Source organism: Rhinolophus sinicus, chromosome 5 (genome assembly GCF_057876585.1).
Source record: "Rhinolophus sinicus isolate RSI-liver-muscle chromosome 5, RSI-T2T, whole genome shotgun sequence".
In the NCBI taxonomy this organism is placed as follows: Eukaryota; Metazoa; Chordata; class Mammalia; order Chiroptera; family Rhinolophidae; genus Rhinolophus; species Rhinolophus sinicus.
Genome location: NC_142505.1, coordinates 30,879,765 through 30,901,801, shown reverse-complemented (window position 1 = coordinate 30,901,801; position 22,037 = coordinate 30,879,765). Strand labels below are relative to the sequence as shown.

The window sequence follows — 22,037 nt, the reverse complement described above, 5'->3', positions numbered from 1 at the left end:
AAGCAGTAAGAAAAGAAGTGAAAACTCAAGAGACATAGTTTGGTTTGTTTGTCAGTTTTTCCCTCAGCTAGGAGATTCTCTTCCCACTGCCAATTTTGGAGAGTCCTGGGGAGGTACACATTTGGAAGGCGCTCTTGCTGCTAAGGGAAATAATAGTTGCAAATATCATGTGTAAAATATAGTTGCAAATATCATGTGTAAAATTTTGTTTTCTTATAATCCAGGAGAAAAGACACCAAAAAAAACCCAAAAAAAAGGAAGCTGAAAAGGAAATGATTGGTAAATTGAATATATATACACACATATATATATATAAAATATCATATATCTTCATCTAACAAGGTCTAAAAACTAATGGTGAACTGAAAAATTATGCACATGACAGACAATTTTCTTTCTTTGCAAAGAGATCCCAAAATCAGCAAGTAAAAGATAATCAACTCACTAGAAAATTTGACTTAAAGGGTATAATAGGCAGTTTCCAGAACAAAGAAACCAAAATAGCCCTCCCAAAAAGGTGAGGGCTATTTTGGTTTCTTTGTGCACCATATTTATAACTAAAGAACTACAAAAAAGTTACCATGTTTAATAGATTTGTCAAAATTTGGAAATTTGATGAAACCAGTGCTGATAAATGTATGAGGAAGTGGGAACTCATACCACAGGTGGGAGTTTAAATTAATGACACTATTTGGAGAGCTATTTGGCGAGATTTATCAAAATTTAAAATGCATACCTCGTTTGCTGCAGCAATCTTATTGCTAGTGAACTTATTTATCAAGATTTTCCAAGACATCATGCAATCAAAGCTGATACTCGGCCATTGGTACGGCCCATTGGTATGGCTGGTGTCCGTCTGTTTGGTAAGTGCCTATGTAATAGTATCTTTAATATCAGTCTTAAACTTTTATATACTGACTAAAAACTGGAAGTTACCAATTCATCTGTCCACAAGAGACTAGTTAAATAGATTAAGGTCTTCCAATCCAAGAATAGGTGATATCTTTCTTTTTATTTGTATTATCTTCAATTTCTTATAATTTTCACTGTACAGGTCTTTCACATCCTTGGTTAAATTTATTCCTAAGTATTTTTTTATGCTATTGTAAATGCAATCACTTTCTAAATGTCTCTTTCCAATAGCTTGTTTTTAGTGTATAAAATGCAATTGGTTTTTGTATGTTGACTTTGCATCCTGCAACTTCTTTACTGAATTTGTTTATTAGTTCTAACAGTTTTTTAGTGGAGACTTCAAGTTTTCAGGGTTTTCTATATATATATATATATAATATCATGTCCTCTGCAAACAGAGGCAATTTTACTTCTTCCTTTCTGATTTGGATACCTTTTAATTTTTTATTTTATTTATTTTTTTGCCTAATTTCTCTGGCTAACATACCCAGCACTGGGTTGAATAGGAGTGAGGAGAGTGGGTATTCCTGTCTTCTTTCTGATCTGAGCATAAAATCTCTTAACCTTTCACCACTGAGTATCATGTTAGCCATGGGTTTGTTGTGTATGGCCTTAATATGTTGAGGTATGTTTCTTCTATGCCCCATTTGTTAAGAGTTTTTGTCATGAAAGAATGTTGAATTTTGTCAAATGCTTTTTCTGTATCTATTGCAATGATCATGCAATTTTAATCCTTCATTCTGTTAATGTGGTGTATCACACTGATTGATTTACGTATGTTTCATCATCCTTGCATCCCAGGGATAAATCCCACTTGATCATGGTATATGATCCATTTAATGTGCTGTTGAATTTGATTTGCTAGCATTTTGTTAAATATGTTTGCCTCTATATTTATCAGGGATATTGGCCTGCTGTTTCCTTTTCTTTAGCGTCCTTATCTGGCTTTGGTAACAGGGTAATGTTGGCCTCGTAAAATTATTTGGTTCTGTTTGGAAGTGTTTCCTCCGCATCAATTTTTTGGAAGAGTTTGAGAAAGACTGTGTTATTCTTTAACTGTGTGGTAGAATTCATCACTGAAGACATCTAGTTCTGGGCTGTGGTGTAGATGTTGCCAATGAGCTTTTCGATTGGAATATAGTGCTTGACTTTATACTTCTGATTTCTGAGGCATCCACATCAATCACATCCATCTCAAATAAACACATTGCAAGCTACACAGCTAGATAAAGAGCCAGGCTTCCACACCCATGAAGTTTTCTTTTGAGAAAACCCTGGGTGACCTAGATAACTGACCATTTGAGTTACTCTGGTTTCCCATCCTGTGCTTTAAATTTCACTCTTATGTTTTAAATTCACCAATATAGAGTGAACCTGTAAAATCCTACATTCAACCCTACATTCAACCCTAATTCAACCCCACATTCAACCCCACATTTCAACCCTAATAAAGGCAGAATCCCAGGTTCTCTTCCCTCCCCCTACCTAGGTAACCTCACTATGTGGCCCCAAGCATATTGTGATATTGTGTGCCTCCAGGACTTGTGAGCAAAACTTTATTTTTTCTTTTCTTCTTCTTTTTTTATTTTATTTATTTTTGTTGTTGTTGTTGTTATTGTTTTTACAAAGTTTCCTTACAGTTGTTGCTGAGGTGCATCTTGCAATCATAATAACAACCACAAGGGCCAATCCAGCCACAGCATTGGTTCCAGTCAGAGACATGTCTGTGGGGGCTCACCACCAGCAGTATTGGCCCAGGTGGATGCCCCAAGGTGTTTCTAGACAGGTAACATCACTATCCATATATTAAGACTGACATGAAACATGGGCTTTTCTTTCTTGGGGGATTTTTGATGACTAACTCAATCTCGTTACTTGTTATTGGTCTGTTCATATTTTCTATTTCTTCATGATTCAGAGCAACCACGGGGCCAGAGTCTGGAAAGCAGGTGCACATGGAGCCAAGATCTGAAGTGCAGGCACATGTGGAGTAGCCACAGCTCTTGGATCTAGGACGTACACGGAGTTAGCGGGGGCTGGCATTCCTCAACCCAGGGCAGCATGACAGCAGCTCCTTCTAGAAGGGAGGTGTGCAGCATTATCTTCTTTCTGGAGGGGTCCATGGTGGCCGTGGCTGTTCATACATCAGTGGCAAAAGCTGTTGGTGACTTCTGTGGAACGGGCAGACGGGGTCCATGCCTGTGAACATTATATGGTCCTTTGCTGTGAAAGCTGTGAGAAATCTGCAGCTGTCACTGGGGCTGTGAGGTCCTCAGCGGCAAAGGCTACCAGAGTCCTACCAGAGCAGACTGCTAGGGAGCTGGTAGCAGATGACACTTTCTGCATGGCTGACCCTGACAGCCCCTGTTCTTCTCGTTTCTTCTTAGTCTCCAGACATCTCAGCTAAGGTAATATCCCCATGATCTTTTCTGTGGAGTTATTCTCCATTTTGACTGCAGTGTGTTACTATTGATTCTTAATTGGACTTTGTTGGTTCACAAACTGACCCCTGTACATGGAGGGCAAGGAGAGACTGAAGGAGAGACTGAAGAAAGAAGCAGAGCACTCCAGCTTGGTAGATGGTGGTTTTCATAAGCAAGGGAACTAACTTACGAGGCTTGTCTTGGGCAGCCATCAGACGAGTAGCTGTCCACACCTGCCTGCCAAATCTTAAAACTTTACATAGAGAAGTCTTAACTGGGTTCAGTCATTATAGTGTCCAGATGGTCTCAACAACACATTGCTCTCTCAAGGCTATGTCCTTGAAAACTGCTCCCATTGTGGCAACTATAGGGAGAGCATACATTGTAAGTACAGTGTAGGAAGTGAGGAGCCTCTAATTGCCCAGGTTCGGGTCTTAAAGGGTCAACTGGTGGTCACATCGCCTCAACTACTTCCTCTAACACTCTTGAGCCCTCCCAGGGTTATTTTCATTTATGGAAAGCTGTCTAATTGTTGTTTTTTTCCTGTGGGGAGATGAAGGCTGGTATCTCCTACTCTGCCATCTTGCTGACTGACAATGGTTTTTTGAAAATGACACCAAAAAATCAGGCAACAAAAGCAAAGCAAAAATAAACAAGGGAAACCACATCAAACCAAAAAACTTCTGCACAGCAAAGGAAACAATCAACAAAATGAAAAGGCAACCTACCAAATGGGAGAAAATATTTGCAAACCATATATACAATAAGGGTTTAATATCTAAAATATATAAGGAATTCATACAACTCAATAGCAAAAAACAAACCACCAGATTGAAAAACAAGCAAAGGATCTGAGCAGGCATTTTTCCAGACATTCAAATGGCCGAGTACATGAAAAGATGCTGAATATCACTAACCATCAGGGAAATGATAATCAAAACCACAGTGAGATATTACCTCATACCTGTTAGGATGGCTATTATCAAAAAGGCAAGAGATAACAAATGTTGGTGAGGATGTGGAGAAAAGTAAATCGTTGTTCATTGTTGGTGGGAATGTAACTTGGTACAGTCATTATGGAAAATAGTATGGAGGTTCCTCAAAAAATTAAAAATAGAACTACCATATGATCCAGCAATGCCACTTCTGGGAAATGTCCAAAGGAATTGAAATCAGTATCTTAAAGAAATATCTGTGCTCCCATGTTCACTGTAGCATTAGTCACAATAACTAAGATGTAGAAACAACCTAAGCCCATGGACAGGTGAATAGATAAAGTAGCTATTATTAATATATATATATATATATATATATATATATATATATATATATACACATATATATATACACACACATATATACGCACACACACACACACACACACACAATGGAATATTCTGCTTTAAAAAAGATGAATCTCCTTCCACTTGCAACAAAATGGATAAAACTGAAGGACATTACAATGGGGAAATAAGCCGGACAGAAAGAAGAATAATGTATGATCTCACATACATGTGGAATCTGAAAACATCAAATACTTGGAAACAGAAAGTAGAACAATGGTCACCAAGGGCAAGGAAGTGGGGGAAATGCAGAGATGTTGATCAAAGGGTACAAAGTTGCAATTACGTAGGATGAATAAATCTAGAGGACTGTAGTTAATAATACCATATTGTATACTGGACATTTGTTAAGAGGGTACATTTCAGGTGCTCTCTCTACACACCAAAAAAAATGGAAACTGAGGAGATGAGACCAAGGATTCGTTTTCTTTATTCTTCACTGATATACCCAAGCTAATGAAGAGTTCTTAGCATATAACAATTCAGGAAGTGCTCAGTAAATATTGTTGAATTACATGTCACTTCTTACCTCTACTCTATTAAGTTTCTCTTTCAGCCCCTATCCAGTTCTAAGAGTGAAACCTAAGGCCTTTCTAAAGGATTGGGAGATTCAAATGAGACTGAACATTCTGACTTCACTCTTCAGTTTCCTCTGAGGAAAGTGATTAAGAAATCAAGACCAGTCTGCATTCCCACCAACAGTGTATGAGGGTTCCTTTTTCTCCACAGCCTCTCCAACACTTGTTACTATTTGTCTTGTTGATGATAGCCATTCTGACTGGGGTGAGGTGATATCTCATTGTGGTTTTGATTTGCATTTCTCTGATGGTTAGTGATGTTGAGCATTTTTTTCATATGTCTATTTGCCATTTGTATGTCCTCTTTAGAGAAATGTCTCTTCAGGTCGTCTGCCCATTTTTCAATTGGATTGTTTGTTTTTTTGTTGTTGAGTTTCATGAGTTCCTTGTATATTTTGGATATTAGCCCCTTATCGGAGGCACTGTTTGCAAAAATCTTCTCCCATTCAGTTGGTTGCCTCTTTATTTTGTCGATGGTTTCTTTTGCTGTGCAGAAGCTTTAAGTTTCATATAGTCCCATTCGTTTATTTTAGCTTTTACTTCCGTTGCCTTTTGAGTCAAATTCATAAAATGCTCTTTGAACCCAAGGTCCATAAGTTTAGTACGTATGTTTTCTTCTATGCAGTTTATTGTGTCAGGTCTTATGCTTAAGTCTTTGATCCATTTTGAGTTAATTTTGGTACATGGTGACAGATAGCAGTCCAGTTTCATTCTTTTGCACATGGCTATCCAATTCTCCCAGCACCATTTATTGAAGAGGCTGTCTTTCCTCCATTGTATGTTTTTAGCTTCTTTGTCAAAAATTTTCTGTCCATATTTATGTGGTTTACAGTGGCCAAGACATGGAAACAACCAAAATGTCCTTCGATAGATGAATGGATAAAGTTGTGGTATATATACACAATGGAATACTATTCGGCGGTAAGAAAAGATGATATAGGAACATTTGTGACAACATGGATGGATCTTGAGAGTATGATGCTAAGCGAAATAAGTCAGACAGAAAAAGCAGAGAATGATATGATTTCACTGATATGTGGTATATAAACCAAAAACAACAAAAGAACAAAACAAACAAATGAGAAACAAAAACTCATAGACACAGACAATAGTTTAGTGGTTACCAGAGGGTAAGGGGGGTGAGGGGTGGGAGATGAGGGTAAGGGGGATCAAATATATGGTGATGGAAGGAGAACTGACTCTGGGTGGTGAACACACAATGGGATTTATAGATGATGTAATACAGAATTGTACACCTGAAATCTATGTAATTTTACTAACAATTCTCACCCCAATAAATTTAAAAAAAAAAAGAAAGAAATCAAGCCCAGGGGCGCGGCCGGTTAGCTCAGTTTGTTAGAATGCGGTGTTCTTAACAACAAGGTTGCCAGTTCAATCCCCACATGGGCCACTATGATCTGTGCCCTCTACAACTAGATTGAAATAACTACTTGACTTAGAACTGATGGGTCCTGGAAAAACACACTTAAAAATAAATTTTAAAGTTTATAAAAAATTAAAAACAAAAAAAATCAAGACCACGACCAAATCTGGGGTTTTCTTTTCCTAATAGAAGGAATTCTGGTGTAATTGCTGTGTTTTGATGAATGAAAAAATCATGCTTTTAAAATGTGGCCGCTCAAAAGTGTGTAATGAAGAATCCACTGCCACTTCCAAAGAAGGAGGTTAACTCAGGCGAACATAGACTATGTTTTACTTTCCTGAATCAAGGGTCACATGAAGATAACATCAGCTGAATTCATTTCCATTGTTGTGCACCTTGTTTTAATGCATCACAGCATATGCACCCATTTCACTACTAATGGACATGTGGATTGTTCAAGACTTAAGCGTTTTAAACATTGCTTCTTGAACATTGCTCATGAATGTGTAGGTATCCTGAGATCATGCACCTGGGTTTCCCGGACATATGCTTAGAAGTAAAATTGCCGGTTTAGGGCATTTGTATTTTCAGTTTTAACAGAAAATGCCAAAATGGGTTTTTTTTCCACTCCCAAAAGCCATGTCCAAGAGCCCCCATTGCTCTCTATCTGTATCACCGGGGGTAGGCTTGGTAATGCTACAGTAATGACCCTCAAATCTCAGTGGCTTACAACAAAGGGTTCTTTCTCAATCATACTTCATGTCCACCGCAGTGAGCGACACTGCCAGATCCAGGCTGATGGAGGAGCCTCTATCTGAAACATCACTGTTCTCTTAGAACTTTTTGTTTTACCAGATGTACATTCATGTTGTCTACAAACAGAGATTTATTACTTTTTCCTTTCCAATTCTTCTGCTTCTAAATGCTTTCTCTAACCTAACTGCATTGATTTTTTTATATATTTTGAGGCTATAGTATTAGGTGCATACAAATGTATAATTTTTTATCATTAGGAATTGACCCTAGGCCAGCCGACTGACCAACAGTGGACACATGAGCGAGCCCAGCCACAACTTCTGTCAAATATTAATCACCCTAAAACTTAGTGTTTTTGAACAGCTATTTGTTTAGTTCATTATTCTTTGGGTCAGTAATTTGTGTTGGGCTCAGGGAGTAGTTTTATTGTCCTCAGCTAGGCTTGCTTCTTTTAACGGCCTAAGATAAGAGATGAGCTAAAGAAAGAACGATTTAATTTGCATGCAGAATTTAGGTAGAACATAGAGATGCAAGAGATGTTTCTCTCATGTCCAGTCTCCTCAGCCAGAAAAAAACAGAAGCCCAGAAAAAAATGCATCGAAACTTGCATAAGGTCACCAGGGAAGAAACCAAATGCTGAATTCATTGGTATTTCCTATAACACCATAATTCTAACAGGTAATCCCCAGCTGTCTGAAACAAAGGAGAAACCCTGGGAAAGTGCCCAGTTAGCATCAGCTCCTCTCAGGAGAGCTCAGGACAAATCCTTGGATTCATTTATACATTTTGATAAATGGCTGGGATCCAAATTCTGAACCTAGCAATCTTAAACCCTCCAATTTTCTAGAATCAATAAAATCCACTACATGCTTAAAAGTACAAAGCAATCAATTCAACCAATAATTAAAACCCTTAAGCTTTGCAGAATAAACCAAGCAGATGCCAAATCAATTACAAACATATTTTAATTCTAATTTTAGACTACCAACTGAATCGTTGCATGAGATTTGATGTCACTTGACCTTTTTTCATCTTACTTTCTTCATCAGAAAAATTAATATCCCCAGAGCTGTGCAGGGTGATAATTGAGATGACAGATCTAAGACAGAAATTAAAAACACATGAGCCTTTTTCCACTTGGCTGATGGAGCACTGATGCCTTGGTCTCTGATCTGAAACAAATGCAGAACATCTACAAAACAAAGCTTTTCTAGAGCAAGAGATATGGAAGGAAAGAAAATGTCAACCACTGTTAGGGGACATTTCTAACAGTCTTTGAAAACAGCCAGGCAGAGAGTTAAAAAATGAGAACCAAAAGGAAATGTGTCAGGCCCTCTGCAGGGCAGGCAATTCCAAAGTAAAAAGGGTCACTGTCTAAGGAGAGTAAGGGACAAATTGTGTAAATACGATGGGGAAATGGCAAAAAAAGAAGTGTGTACAAGGCAGCCTATAGGAGATAATAACCAATTCTTTCTTGAAAGGGGATAGTCAGAGAAGTTTTCACGGAGGCAAGAGACCTGAACTGGATTTTCACACAGATAATGGATCTGGTAGATAGCAGATGCCTATTAAATATTTTTCAAACAAATAAAAAGGCATTGCCCACAGAAGTATCACCAACGACATCAGCATAGGTGGATAGAATGAATATAGAATTTCCAGAAAACTACAAGTGACGCAGTTAATACTGAGCCAGCGAATATTTGGAAGGACAGAACAACAGCCACCACTGATGAGGCTAGAGATGCATGCAAACATCAGATCTCTGAGGCCTGGCATGTCATACTAATGCTTGTGGGTGTGTCCTGTTGTATGTGGGAAGCTAGAGAAATCTGAAACAGAATGCAAAAAGACATTCAAGGTAGAAGCACTGTGATGGATAGGGGTGTGCGCTCCCCAGGTCTCCTTTAAATGAAGGACTTATTTCCCCAGCTGCTAACAGCACTGTTGATAGCCTTCAGCTTGGCCTCTGTGCAGTCTGACACAGCTGGAGAGCTGACTCACCCTTGAGCAAGCTCTTCCAGGGATAGCCCACATCCAGTGGCTGATGGAGGCAGGGGGTAAAGGCCCAGTCGTTTTGGTCATCCTATTTGTTCCAGAGCTCCCTGTGGGGTTGGCGAAGGCTGTCATTAGAATTGTCCTGCATCACAATGCAATTCTCTTTTAGTCCATTCCAGCTTCTTCCTCTCCTACACGAAGGTAGGGTCAGACTAGATCCCCCAAAGGATGGTGAAGGAAGTATCTGAGGCAGACCACAAGGTCAAGCTCCCTTAGGACAAGCAGGAAATTCCTTTCTTTTGTCTCAGCCCATCCTCCTTTCCCTGTGGCTCTGACTTTCAGAATTCACTGGCAGCAGTTCATGTTTTGGAACCAACAGAGTAGAGCAAAGAGAAACCTAGTGCTGGGATCAAAAGGAGTTCAAGGCCAGTTTCTGTTATCTGTCTGGGTCAAGCCACTTCTCTTCTCTGAGGATGGGGAGAACAATGGGAAAAACTTGGAAGAACAATGCCATTATCAGAAATTCGGTGGTGGGAGTGGGCAAATACAGGAGATACTGTGGGAAAGTGCTTTATAAACTATGCAGACAGGTGTGGGGATGAATGCTATCTAAAACAATAGACAGTGTTTATGCCCCTTGGTCGGACTGTTTTTGTACTTCAGGGTTTTTCAAGTAGACTTTCTGCCAGCGTCAGAGGAGCTCCGTGGAAGGGTTATTCCAACACTTTGTCTTTGCCTTTGTGTTCCCAGCTCCTGGACACAGGAGGGGCAGTGTGGGAGTAAGAAGTAGAAAACACTATCAAATCATACACCATCCTCAGGATAGATAGGCTCCTCCATGACCAAGCAGATGAGGTTATGCCTTAAAAAACGACACGCGTACACGCACCTCTGCCAGGCAAGATGAAACATCTGCCGTTTCATTCCATCATGAAAATGCTTTAGCAAAAATTGGTTACACTGCAGTGTGTTAATGAAGGGGAAAAATAGTATCCCAGGCATTAGAAAAAAATGCTGCATTATAGCAAAATGGTTACCTTTGGGAGAAAAGATTATCAGTGATCTTTATTTCTTCCGTGTGTGTTTCTGCAAATTTACGAATTTAAATTACAAGTTTACAAATTTGCTACCATAAACACACAGGATCCCTTTGTGATCAGATAAAATAATTGTCATAAAATAAAAATTTTAATGTTTCTATGATTTTGTATAAAGCTGCTTCCTATCCCATCTGCAGTGTCATTGGGCTTGAGAGGAGGAATAAAAAGGATTCTAGAAATCACAACTTTCATTACTGAACTGGAAATTGCCAGGAAGCAAGCTCCACTCTGGGTCCCTGGGGGCAATCACCAGCTGCCTGTGGTCTATATTAGACTGAATGTTTATGTCCCACCCCCCAAATTCCTATGTGGAAGCCCTACACCCAATATGACTGAATTTGGAGACATGGCCTTCAGGAGGCAACTGAGGTTAAATAAGGCTAAGGAGAGGTCCCTAAACCTATGAGATTAGTGTTCTTATGAGAAGATACCAGGGAACTCTCTCTCTCTCTCTCTCTCTCTCTCTCTCTCTCTCTCCCCCCCCCCGCCCCCTTCCTCTCTTGCTCTCACTCTCACTCTCTTGTTCTCCCTCTCTCAGTCTCCATCCCTCCCTCTTTCACTCTCCACAGAGGAAAGGCTATTTGAGGATAACAAGGGGACAGCTGTCTGCAAGACAGGAAGAGAGCTCTTACCAGAAACCAAACAAGCCGGCACCTTGATCTTGGACTTCCAGCCTCCAAAACTGTGAGAAATAAATTTCTGTTGTTTAAGCCCCCCCAGGCTGTAGCATTCTGTTATGGCCGCCCAAGCAGACTAATACGTGATCCTCCAGAGGACCTGTGCCAGGCACCCTTAGTACCCAGCAGCTCCAGAATTGTATGCAGTGCCCAGTTCTGCCCTGAACCTGGGCCCAAGGTCAGAAGCCTGGAGAACAGAGCTGTAAGCCAGAGGAAAGATCTCACAAAATCACAATTATCTTCAATACCCATATTGCAAAATTTTCATCCGAGGTGAACCAAGACCCTTCATTTCATATTTTCAATGACAACGTCAGCCTTAATGGTTGAGTCACCAAATTTCCAAGGGCAAGAGTCACTGTAATTGATGACAAAGAATCAGTCCCATGGCAAAGTCAACTGCTGTTTCCCCTCCATCAACTGCTATGTCACAAAGTACTGCACTGACTGCAGTGAGCGGGTATCATATGCAGTCTCACACCAAATGCTTGCATTGAGAATACCTTTATTTTCACACTAGGTATAAGGAGGAAATTTCACATTAGATGTCCCTTTTTCCAGACCCCTGTTCTGACTAATACTTCCAGGTTCTTGTGGTAAAAAAAGAAATCAAGTTTCAACTCACTTCCTAATTAGGTTTTACTCACTTGCGTACACTGATTTTTCTTTTGCTACATAGCCACACCAAAAAAAAAAAAAAAGAAAGAAAAGAAAAAAACTTTAAGTTATTTTCTAGGTCAAGTTCAAATTTCTTTTTCATTTAGTTCTAAATCATTTAAGCACCTTTCAGGCAAGTTTCAGTTACTTTTTTAAACTACTGAAATGCAGTTCTTTTCAATTCACAAATCATTTGTCCCAAGCATTCACAGGCAGGAAAAAATTCCGAGGGTCAGGAACCCGACCTGTGAGATTCTAGAGTGGGCTTCACCACTTATGAGCTGTGTGGCACTGTCTCAGGAAAGGGAATCTTGGTTTCATCAGCTATTGAAACAGAGGAAGCAGTAATGAGGTTCCGTCTGATGTTATAGGGGTGTTGGGACACACCAATGCTCACATTCTTCCTTGGTTTCAAACCGATTGGCATTGCCCCCACAGCTGCTGTACCAGAACTGTTGACAAGCCTGCTCCTCCTTGTTATAGTACCATTTCAGGATGTAATCCTGGCACTCACCTCCTATTGGATCCATAAAACAAGGACCTGCCATAAAACAAACACAGAAAGAGATGAATTTTCCGCATGAGCATGAAAGGAAAGGAGCAATGGTTTTGGTGTCATCGACCTGGAAATAAATCATATAGCCTCACCACCAACTGGCTGTGTGACTTGCAGCAAGTAACTTAACCTCTCTGAGCCTCAGTTTTCTCAACCATAAAAGCAATTTAAAAAATTTGAAAAAACCTACATCACAAGCTTGTTGTAAGATGTCACATAACATGTGAATGGTGCAATACTGTTATAGCTACTATTTTACACAATACTTAACATATGGCAGATATACCAGCTAATGTATAAATGAGTGAGTGAGTGAATAAATAAATAAATCTTTCTGATCCTGAGAACCTCTTACTTGCTTATTATACTTATTTCCCTCTTTTTTCAAACCATCTTAATCCCTTGCCTAATCCCCAAACCATCCGGTACTGCTAATGGCCTAAGCAAATCCAGCTTATTTATTATTTATTCTACCCTGAAACTTGCCCAAGAAGTCAAGAAATCTATTAAAAGAAAAACATGATGTTCTTGTAAAATGAAAAATAGTATTGAGAATCAACAAGTTACAACAGAGCAAAATCTAAGATGCCCTGAATTTTAAAGAAGACATTAATTTTCTCAGGTACGCAACCTCTGCCTTCTAGGAAGAGCAGATTTTATATCATAAAAAAATATTTTTGTTTCAAGTCAGCCCTGTAGCACAGAACAGTGATATCCTCCAAAGAGCTTCCCTTGGGCCTGCCAAGCATTCCCAAATAAAGGAGACATTATCTTCAGAAAGCAAGAGTTAAAATTTGTGGTTTGATCCTGGGAAGCTGCCTACTCACCCATTAATATAATCAACGCAGATTAGTTTTCTGGAAGGAATGACCAGATGTGCTGGACCCCAGGGCATAAAGTGCACTCTTAGGGGGGTAAATAATTGATCATAGAAATTGTCCTACATCTCGAATGGGCTCATTTGAATTGGCTCGCTGCATGACTCCAGTTCTGGGGAGTGTTAGAGAGCAAGTAGGAAAAGGAGCCACAGCAACTGCTTCTCCAAAAACTTATCAGAGTCAACAGAAAAACATCCCAAGGGTGAACTTTTGACCATACTCACTCAACTAATAGATTCAACAAATAGATCTGGGGCTCAGCAATCAGCTGGCACCAACTTCTACCATTATAAACTGATTCCAAACTGACAAGCCAAGGACTTGTTTAAACGAATCATCACTTTTTCTAGTGACATCTTGTGACTTTTGCCTTGAGAAGCCCCATCCTTGCCTTTAGTCTGGGAGACAATCAAACAGAAGCTGTTTCTCCTCGATTATTTCTCTAGGGCAGCACTGCCCAGCAGAACTGTCAGCAAGGAGCAAACTGTTCTAGCTCTGCGCTCTCCAATACAGTAGCCCCTGCTCATGTGGCTATTGGGTATCTGAAATATGATATTGCAACCAAGGAACTGCATTTTCAGTTTTATTTAATTTCAAATTATTTAAATTTGTGGCCAGCAGTTGGTCCAGCACGGCTTTAGATAAGCAAATTCTCAGTGCTTTAAACTAATTATCTCAAAGGCATTCTTTGCAACACTCAGAAAGACTCAGAGTCTTAAGTTTTCTTTTATCAGTATGATACGGCAGTGGAGGCAAACAAGTTTTCTCCCAAGTAATTATTGCTAGCCCCTAATCTTCCATTTGCATTATTTTTACCATGCGTGTTAACTTTTGCCTTCTTGGAAGAATCCTGCAGCAGCAATCAGTTTTGCTCAAAAAGTCCATGGGATCCAGGACTGAAGAAAAGAAAAGGGGACGAGAAAGAAGAAAACTGGATAGGTATAAAGAATAGCTATGATGAAATTGCAATTTTGCCTGGGCTGGTTCTGTCTCCTGGTGGATGTTTTACAATGTAGCCCTATCTGGAAGAGAAAACCAAACAAATAGGTCTGTGTGCTTTGGAGATAACACTGAAATGGAAAATTGCACCCAAATCCCCCTGACTTTTATGAAGAGAGATGACATCATTTAATTCTTCACAAGTAGGTGCAATGAAAGGTTGCAGGTGCTACGGCAGAATTCAGCTGACATAAAATACAGAGGCACAAAGGAGGACAGGAAAATTTAATACTACCTGGGAGCCAGAAAGGACTCTAGTTAGAGGTGAAACTTGACCTGAGTAGTAAAAGATGAGTAGATGTAATCCAGGTGGACACTGGAGAGGATGCAGATGGGTAGGTGGGGGTGAGCAATGGCATGGAGACTTGGAATAAAGAACAGGGCATAAGAGACAACTGCAAATAATGCAAAAGGTATATCTAGGGAAGTGGCAGCCAGTAGGCCCCAGAGGACCCTTGTAGAGGTCTAATCGCAGAGGCCTGTGTGCCTACCCAGGCACCTGAAAATTATATTATAAACCATGGGAAACATAGAAGAAGAGAAATGACATGACCAGATTTGCATTTCAGAAAAATTAACTTGGTACTCAGACTGGAATTGGAAGGAGGATAATTTGGAAGAAATGAGACCAATTAGACAACACTGCAATTACACTCTAGATAAAAGCCAAGGTAGTAGGAGGGAAGATTGTGGGGAAGGGGGCTGGATCTGAGAGATACTGAGGAGGAAGTCCCCCCAAGATGTAGTCACCAGTTGGAGGCAGGAGGTGAGGAGAGGACAACTAGTGTGATGTTTGGGTCTTGGCTTTCCATTCCTGGGCCACTAGGGGCTCATTCCCGTAAAGAAATAAAGGAGGGGAAGATTTGAATGAGAAAGAGGAGTCCCGTTTAACTGGGATTTTTTGAGATGATTGTGGGCATGTGCAATGGTGCCATCTGGAGGGTTGCTGAATAGACTGGTCTGCAGTTCGGGAGAGAGTTAAAGATGGAAGACATGGATTTGAAGTAATCAGTACAGACGGGAATAGTTGAAGTCATGGTGTCAAAGCTTGCCCCAGTAGTGTGTGTAGAATGCTTAAAGGACTGAAGAAAAGACCTTGGGGGAAAGCATTGCAGATGTACCATGAAATTAATGAAGCCTAAGCTTCAGGGCCCCTCATTTGCATAATTTTCTTCTACGTATTCATTTTTGTGCTTCATTTTACAATTTTGTGTTCTTTTTCTTAAAAAGAGCCTACCCCCCCAATTGTATAAACTTCAAGTTCTATAAAAGCTGGATCCTCCTGTGAGGGTGGACTTGGAAGGAGGAGCCCACAAAGATGGACTGGTCAGAGGTAGAACAAGAAAAGAATCTTATCTCCAAGACCAAGAAAGGAGAGAGTCTGAAGAAGAAGGTAGTGGCCAACAGTGGCCACGTCTCAAGGAGCTCAAGTCAATGAGGTCTGAAGGAATCCTTTGGTCTTTTTTGACAGTTCAGACAGAACACCCTAGAAGACAAGAGGTAGTGCTTTTCTCTGACTAGAGGGCAGGGAGACAGGGTGTGCAGCAATAAGGAAGTTGCAGGAGGTTGCACCTAGCCACCTTTATTTCTTTTGAAAGCAAAAACTGAAATAAATAAGGGCATCTGCTAGAGAAAGAGACAGGCGGGGAAGGAGCTTGAGGAGGTGGTAAAAGTTTAGAGTGACCTTAGAATGAAACGGGAGAGGAACTGGCCAGAGCCAAGTTACAGAGTGGGTGGGATATCTGGGGACCCTCTAGGCCTCAGGTTTTGTCTGTGAATAGAACTGGATTAGATGATCAGTAAGATCTCCTCCATCTCTTTCACCTTGAATTTGTCAGGAAGGATGCCTTAGAGCAGTGGTTTTCACTCTTGGTTGCTCAGTGGAATTACTGGGTAAGTCCCTCACCCAGAGATTCTGATTAAATTGATCTGGGGTGAGGTGTAGGCATTGAGAATTTTTAAAGATTCACAGGTGATTCCAATTTATAGCCAAGACTAAAAATCGCGGCCTTAGTAAGATTGCCTGATAATATTATATACTGAAAATAGAAAAATCAACAGGATAAATCCTTCTATGCTTAATTTTTAGCCCAAGGAGGTGAACTGTTACTCTCACTGCTGGGAGTGCCCATTCCTCTATCTGATTTCATTATCTCCACGTGTTGGCTTTGGAATCTAAGAGGTGGGACATATCAGCATCTTAACAGCTAACTTGGATTGTATGCTTACTGTGTGGCAAACACATGAATTATCTAGTTTTGGTCTCCAAACAACCCTATGAGGTAGGTGGTCACAGATCAGAAAACTGAGCCAAAGAAAGATTAAATAACTTTCCCATGGCCACTTAGCTAGCAGCCCCCAATGGAGAACCATCTAGGCACATTCAAAAACTTCTGGGCAATGATCTCTCATTTAGTCTAACCATGATTGAGGATACCACTCACTGAGAAACTCTTTCAGCCATCTTTTCCCTGCATCTTAAAAACTTTAGAGTCCAATCCTCCCCAAATCTCTTTCTCATGCGTTCACTTTTTTGCGGACTTTGTTGAGCCCATGTAAGAGGTAACACGGCATTTGTATTACTACATTCTGCGATCCAAAATCGATGCTTGGATAGATTGCTCTACATGGATCCAAATGTTCCTGAAACTTGGTCAGAAGCATGTTCTACAAGCCAGTGCATTCTCCTTCAAGGTCAGGAGTATGCTCGCCACTTCAGCAACAGATCATGACTTCTCCACAATGAAGTACAGACATGTCAAAGGGTGTACCTCCATCATACTCCCTGAAATAGCTTCTGTTTAGCTCCAGTTTCACAGTTATGAAACTTAGCCTTCTTATGTTTTCTTAAACTTACTTCTTTAGCTGCATACATAAATTTGTGTATTTGGAAAGAAGGTGCATAAAAAGGCAAAAATTGCATGCTAAAACAGTGCATAGGAATTTTTTTTAAAGATAAAGATTTTTAAAAGTGAATGCAACCTAGGGAACAAGAAGTGTCTCGGATTTTATCATAGGCAGTACCTGAATTTCTTTCTTTTCCCTTTTCTTTTTGCTTTGCAGGATTTTCTTGTTCTTCAGCGGCATATTGATTCTTTTCATAATTTTCAAGTGCTTCTTGCTGAGTTACAGCTGTCATTGTGGCTGTTCTGTTTTTTAGAAAAATGTCTATTGCCTCAAATTCTTCTGAGTTGTCAGCAAAGCCAGATATGCCATGCTGGGGCTTGGGCAACCTGTACAGAAACAATTCATGTCAAACTGCCTAACCAAATGAGAACATAGAGGTTCAATTCCCAATGGATATGGCTGGGCTCAATAAGCTTTAGGTTTGGGCATTTCCTGATGACTTTGTTATCACATTAGCTACTTCCTTAGGTTTGCAGAGGATGTTTGGACAAACATCACAATAATATGTTTAGCATTATTAATTGTACCTCTGGGTCATGGGATTAGAAGATGGGGGTGAGGGGGAGGGATGTGGTGGAATGGAAATATTTCATTCTTTTGCTTTTATACACTTATGTGCTCTTTGAATGTTTTATATTGGTCCCATGTTACTCTTAATATTAAAAGAAGAAGAAGAAGAAGAAGAAGAAGAAGAAGAAGAAGAAGAAGAAGAAGAAGAAGAAGAAGAAGAGAAAAAACAAACCATATCAGAGTTGCCAAACACAGGAGCATCCTAGCCCCAATATTTTTGGGTCAGTCAGTCAAGGACTGGCATTGCCTGTGAACTTTCTTTAGGGGAACTGTCTTCTTCAGGGGACAGAGCTACAGGACAACCTCAGCTCTGCCCTCAGCGTACCTTTTGATAAACATAAGTGGTTTCAGCAGAGTGTCCCCTCGGTTTGGGCCCCCACATTCTTCAATGAGCTCTGGGGGTGGGTACTGGTTTGTTCCACCTAAAAATAAAATTTAAAAATCAAACCAAATCAAATACAGCATAAAATGATATAAAACTTAAAAAATAAAGTAAACATAAAGTATAAGCAAAAAAAAAGATATTACCTATTAACACATAAAATTTAAAAGACGTGAAATAAAAATCAAAGCATAAAAAAGTAAAATATACAATAAAGCAAAATGGAAAAACATAACAAAATAAAAATGAAATAAAATAAAACATAAAAATAAAAAATCATTGACATGAAATCAAAAAGATGTAAAATAATTCAAGTAAAGCATAAAATACAAAAATAAAAGCAAATACAATAAAATAAAATAAAAACATAAAATGCGTACTATCATATAAATAATATAAAATCACAACATAAAAGAATATAACAAGACATAAAATGCAACCTAACATAATAGAAAATAAAGTAAAATGAAATTGAAAGACTAGAAAAGGGATTCCTTCAGTCTGCTTCTCCTTCAAAGAGTCACTAAGCCACCAGGCATCTATTACAAATCTCTCCTCCACCTCCCGCAGCAATAAGGAATCTAAAGTTCAGAGTGGTTCACTGATATTTCTAGGATCACACAACTCACTAGTGGCAAAGCCATGACTAAAACCAGTTCATTGACCCTTCTACCTCTCAAACTGAAGAGGCACAAATGCTGTGCCAGTACTTCTAACATATCCGTCAGACTCCCTCTATTCCTTCAGTGATAAAGGGACAGATGTCCCTTGAGGCTCCCAACAGGACGTCTCATCCATTTATAAAGTGAAAAATTCATGTCTCCCAACAAGGAGGGCAAGCAGGCCTCACAGGTCACAACAAGGCACTCTGCACTAGAGTTGTTTTGGATTATGTACTGGTAGACAAAACCCAAAACAAATTTCTGGAAATGTGACCAGAGCAATACCCACCCCCAACCCTAACAATTCCATTATCATGCTAGGGATACAGCTTTGATACTGGCAGCCCATGAATTTCGTTCCACTAGTTCCGATTGGAGGTGAGGGCAATAGGACAGGAGGCAGGGAAGCACTCCAGCCAGGACTCACTGTCAGTGTGCCCCATAACCTTCACTGGGGGCTTCATGCACCCAATCTGAGATGGGAGACCCTGGACTTCTCCCTCACCTTTTGGCAAGTCCCTGAAGACCTCTGAAAAGAAATGTCATAGACTCTTCTTACTCAAAGTGTGGTCCATGGACTAGCAGCCTCAGCATCACTTGGGAGCTTGTTAAAAATGGCGAATTCAGGCCCCAGCTTACCCCTACTGAATCAATCCACATTTTAACAAGATCCCCAGGAGATGCTGCACGTGCAAGTTAAAATTTGAGAAGCACTGTTATATACGACTGGATTCTGGAGTCTGGATTATGGGATATAGTAATAACGATAACTGTGCCTTATATTTGTACAGCACCAGTGCTTTCAGAACCCCTCCATGCATGTATTTGATTTAGGCTTCAGAGATAAGGAAGACACTGTAATTCTCATTTTAGCAAAACAGAAAATTGAGAGGTTAGGTGGAAACCTGAAGCCTCCCAGCCACCAGCTGAGAGGTTCCAGACAAGAAACCCACATTAGGCTTGGCACAGTGTGAGGGCAAAGGCAGCTTGGAGTTGTCAGAAAACAGGGTTCTCTCTGGGGGTTCCCCAGACGTTATGGGGCTACACACAGCTCAGCAATGGTGAAGGCGCAGTGAGCACCTGATTGCCCAAATGCCAGCACCACACCCATGGCATCCCCAGGGCTTGAGGGCTGCTCACTTTTTAGGAGGTTCAGGAAGGCCCGCGTGAAGCCCAGGGCATAAGCTATCTCTGGGTCGGAGATCCCCTCCAGGCGTAGCAGGTGCTGCTCAGACGGGGCGCTGGCCACTTGGACCAGCTCAGCCAGTTCATGGGTCCCCACGCCAGGGCCCACGGCCAGAATAAACAGAGTGATGCCCTTGCACTTGGCCTCTAGGGACAGAGTCCTTAGCTTCTCCAGGTCCCAGCTGCTGGTCTCACTGGCCACGATGGAGAAGAGAACCCGTGCCCTCCTGGGCAGCGGGGCTGACAGGAGCACTTTCTCTAGTGTCCATTCCAGGGCGTGGCCCAGGGCAGGGGCTCCCTGCAGGGGACGGCCCGCAACCACGCGGATGTGTCTCTGCATCTGCGTCCGGTGGCCATAGGAGGTCAGGAGGAAACCCTGGAGCACAGGGGATTGTCCCGTGCCCGGCCAGAAACCTGGAGTCGTGTGCATCACCAGGGCTGCTCGCGCCCCACGGAGGGACACGTTTGGCTGTGCAGCAATCTCCATGTGGTCGAGCGTGGCGTCCACTATTCTCAAGGAAGCGCGGTACACATCGGCGCCAACACTGTGGGAGCTGTCCACCACGAACGCCATGTCCACATCTACTGCCAGGGGACCAGGCTTGCCCGAACTGCACTCTGGGTCTGGTCGGCACCTGTCTGGGGAGGAAGAGCCGGGGGAGGCCAGGGTTACCATGCATCCCTTTTCTTTCCATGCAAACACATTTCCAGACGCTTGATAAGGATAGCCGCTATCTGCATTGCGTTAGCACAGACAGCAGACAGGCACTCTAAACGTGCCCATTTTTCAGAAGAATTTTAATGATCTGATTCCACACTTAATGTTTTTAACCACTAGGCCATGTGGCTTCCTAATTAATCTTTAGGTTCACAGACATCTGCCTGGTTCAGTCCAGGCCCTACCTCTTACTGTATGTGTGACCTTGGACAAATTACTTAGCTTGCCCACTGCCTCAGTTTCCTCATTTGTCAGATGGGGGCAATGATGATAGTAATAGTACCTATCTTATGAAGTTTAACTTTAAAAAACGAGTTGATCTATGTAAGTGCTCATAACAATACCCGGTGTGTAGTAAAAGCTCAAGCTCAATAAATACCAGCCAGGTTTATGCTTCTCCAGGAGAGGGAATTGAGCCCCAGAGACAATGCGTCAAATGAGATTATGGATGTGAAGGCTGTTCATCAACTGTAACGTGCTCTACACATGGCTGTTATTGCATTTGACTTGGCCAAGTTCTCAGAACCAAATCTCTCATGGCAGTGTGAGGTCTTAGTGTAGATCAAGTGGAGGAAACACTTAGATCCCCTTTTGATTTCACCTATAGGACTCACTCTAGCCCTGGGTGACATGGGGATGGATCAGGGTTCTCCACACATGGGCATGCATGGGTTTCAGCACAAAGTGCTCTCTGGCAAAGGCTAGTGTGAGGTGTGGGTTAGAGTGATGGAGGCTGAAGACACGGAGACATTGAATGACTTGCTAGGATCCTGCTGGTGGTCAACGGCAGTTCTGGGCCTAGAAGCCAGGACGCTTGACTCTTAGTTCAGTGGTCTGCCATTCATACTATGGGGCCACTAGGAAGGAACACAAGCCCAGCCATTCACAGGAACCTTGCAAGACAGGGAAGTAAGCAGAGCAGGCCAGAGGCAAAACAACAGGGAGGGGAAGGGACTACGGGGCACTAGCAGATACTTGCCCCATCGAAAGGCGGTAGGTCCAACTCAGCTCTGGCTGACTGTGGCCACATGGGAACCTAGCATCTGTGATTCTCCAGACTATTCTGACTTTCTAAAAAAAAACCCCTGGTAATCCAGAATTAATAGGAAATTCCCGGATTCTAAAACTCTGCATATACCAAGCAAATACACATCTGCAAAGCAAATCCAGCCTGTGGCCATCAGTTAATTCATCCTGTTCTAAAGCTATCAGTCTGATCAAAAATGCTATCCATGCTTACCATAGCAGAGAGTACAGTGGGCCATGTACTCCACATTCTGCTGGCTCTCTGTCTCCCAGACGAATAGGTGAAATCTGTTGGTTCCATCCATCTAATCCAAACACATACACAA

The 22,037-nt window shown here is 41.2% G+C and overlaps 1 protein-coding gene across 1 annotated transcript in view; it reads right to left on the bottom strand.

Moving 5' to 3' along the window:
* Positions 1-11,557: 11,557 nt before the first annotated feature.
* LOC109444512 (collagen alpha-4(VI) chain-like) overlaps positions 11,558-22,037 on the bottom strand; it is a 105,302-nt gene continuing 94,822 nt past the window's right edge. The window contains exons 34-38 of the mRNA XM_074312826.2: positions 21,926-22,016; positions 19,923-20,606; positions 18,064-18,160; positions 17,286-17,494; positions 11,558-12,369 (exon numbers count right to left, since the gene is read on the bottom strand). Coding sequence (XP_074168927.2) covers positions 12,194-12,369; positions 17,286-17,494; positions 18,064-18,160; positions 19,923-20,606; positions 21,926-22,016 — 1,257 coding nt within the window. The 3' untranslated portion in view covers positions 11,558-12,193. The remainder of the gene's footprint in view (positions 12,370-17,285; positions 17,495-18,063; positions 18,161-19,922; positions 20,607-21,925; positions 22,017-22,037) is intronic.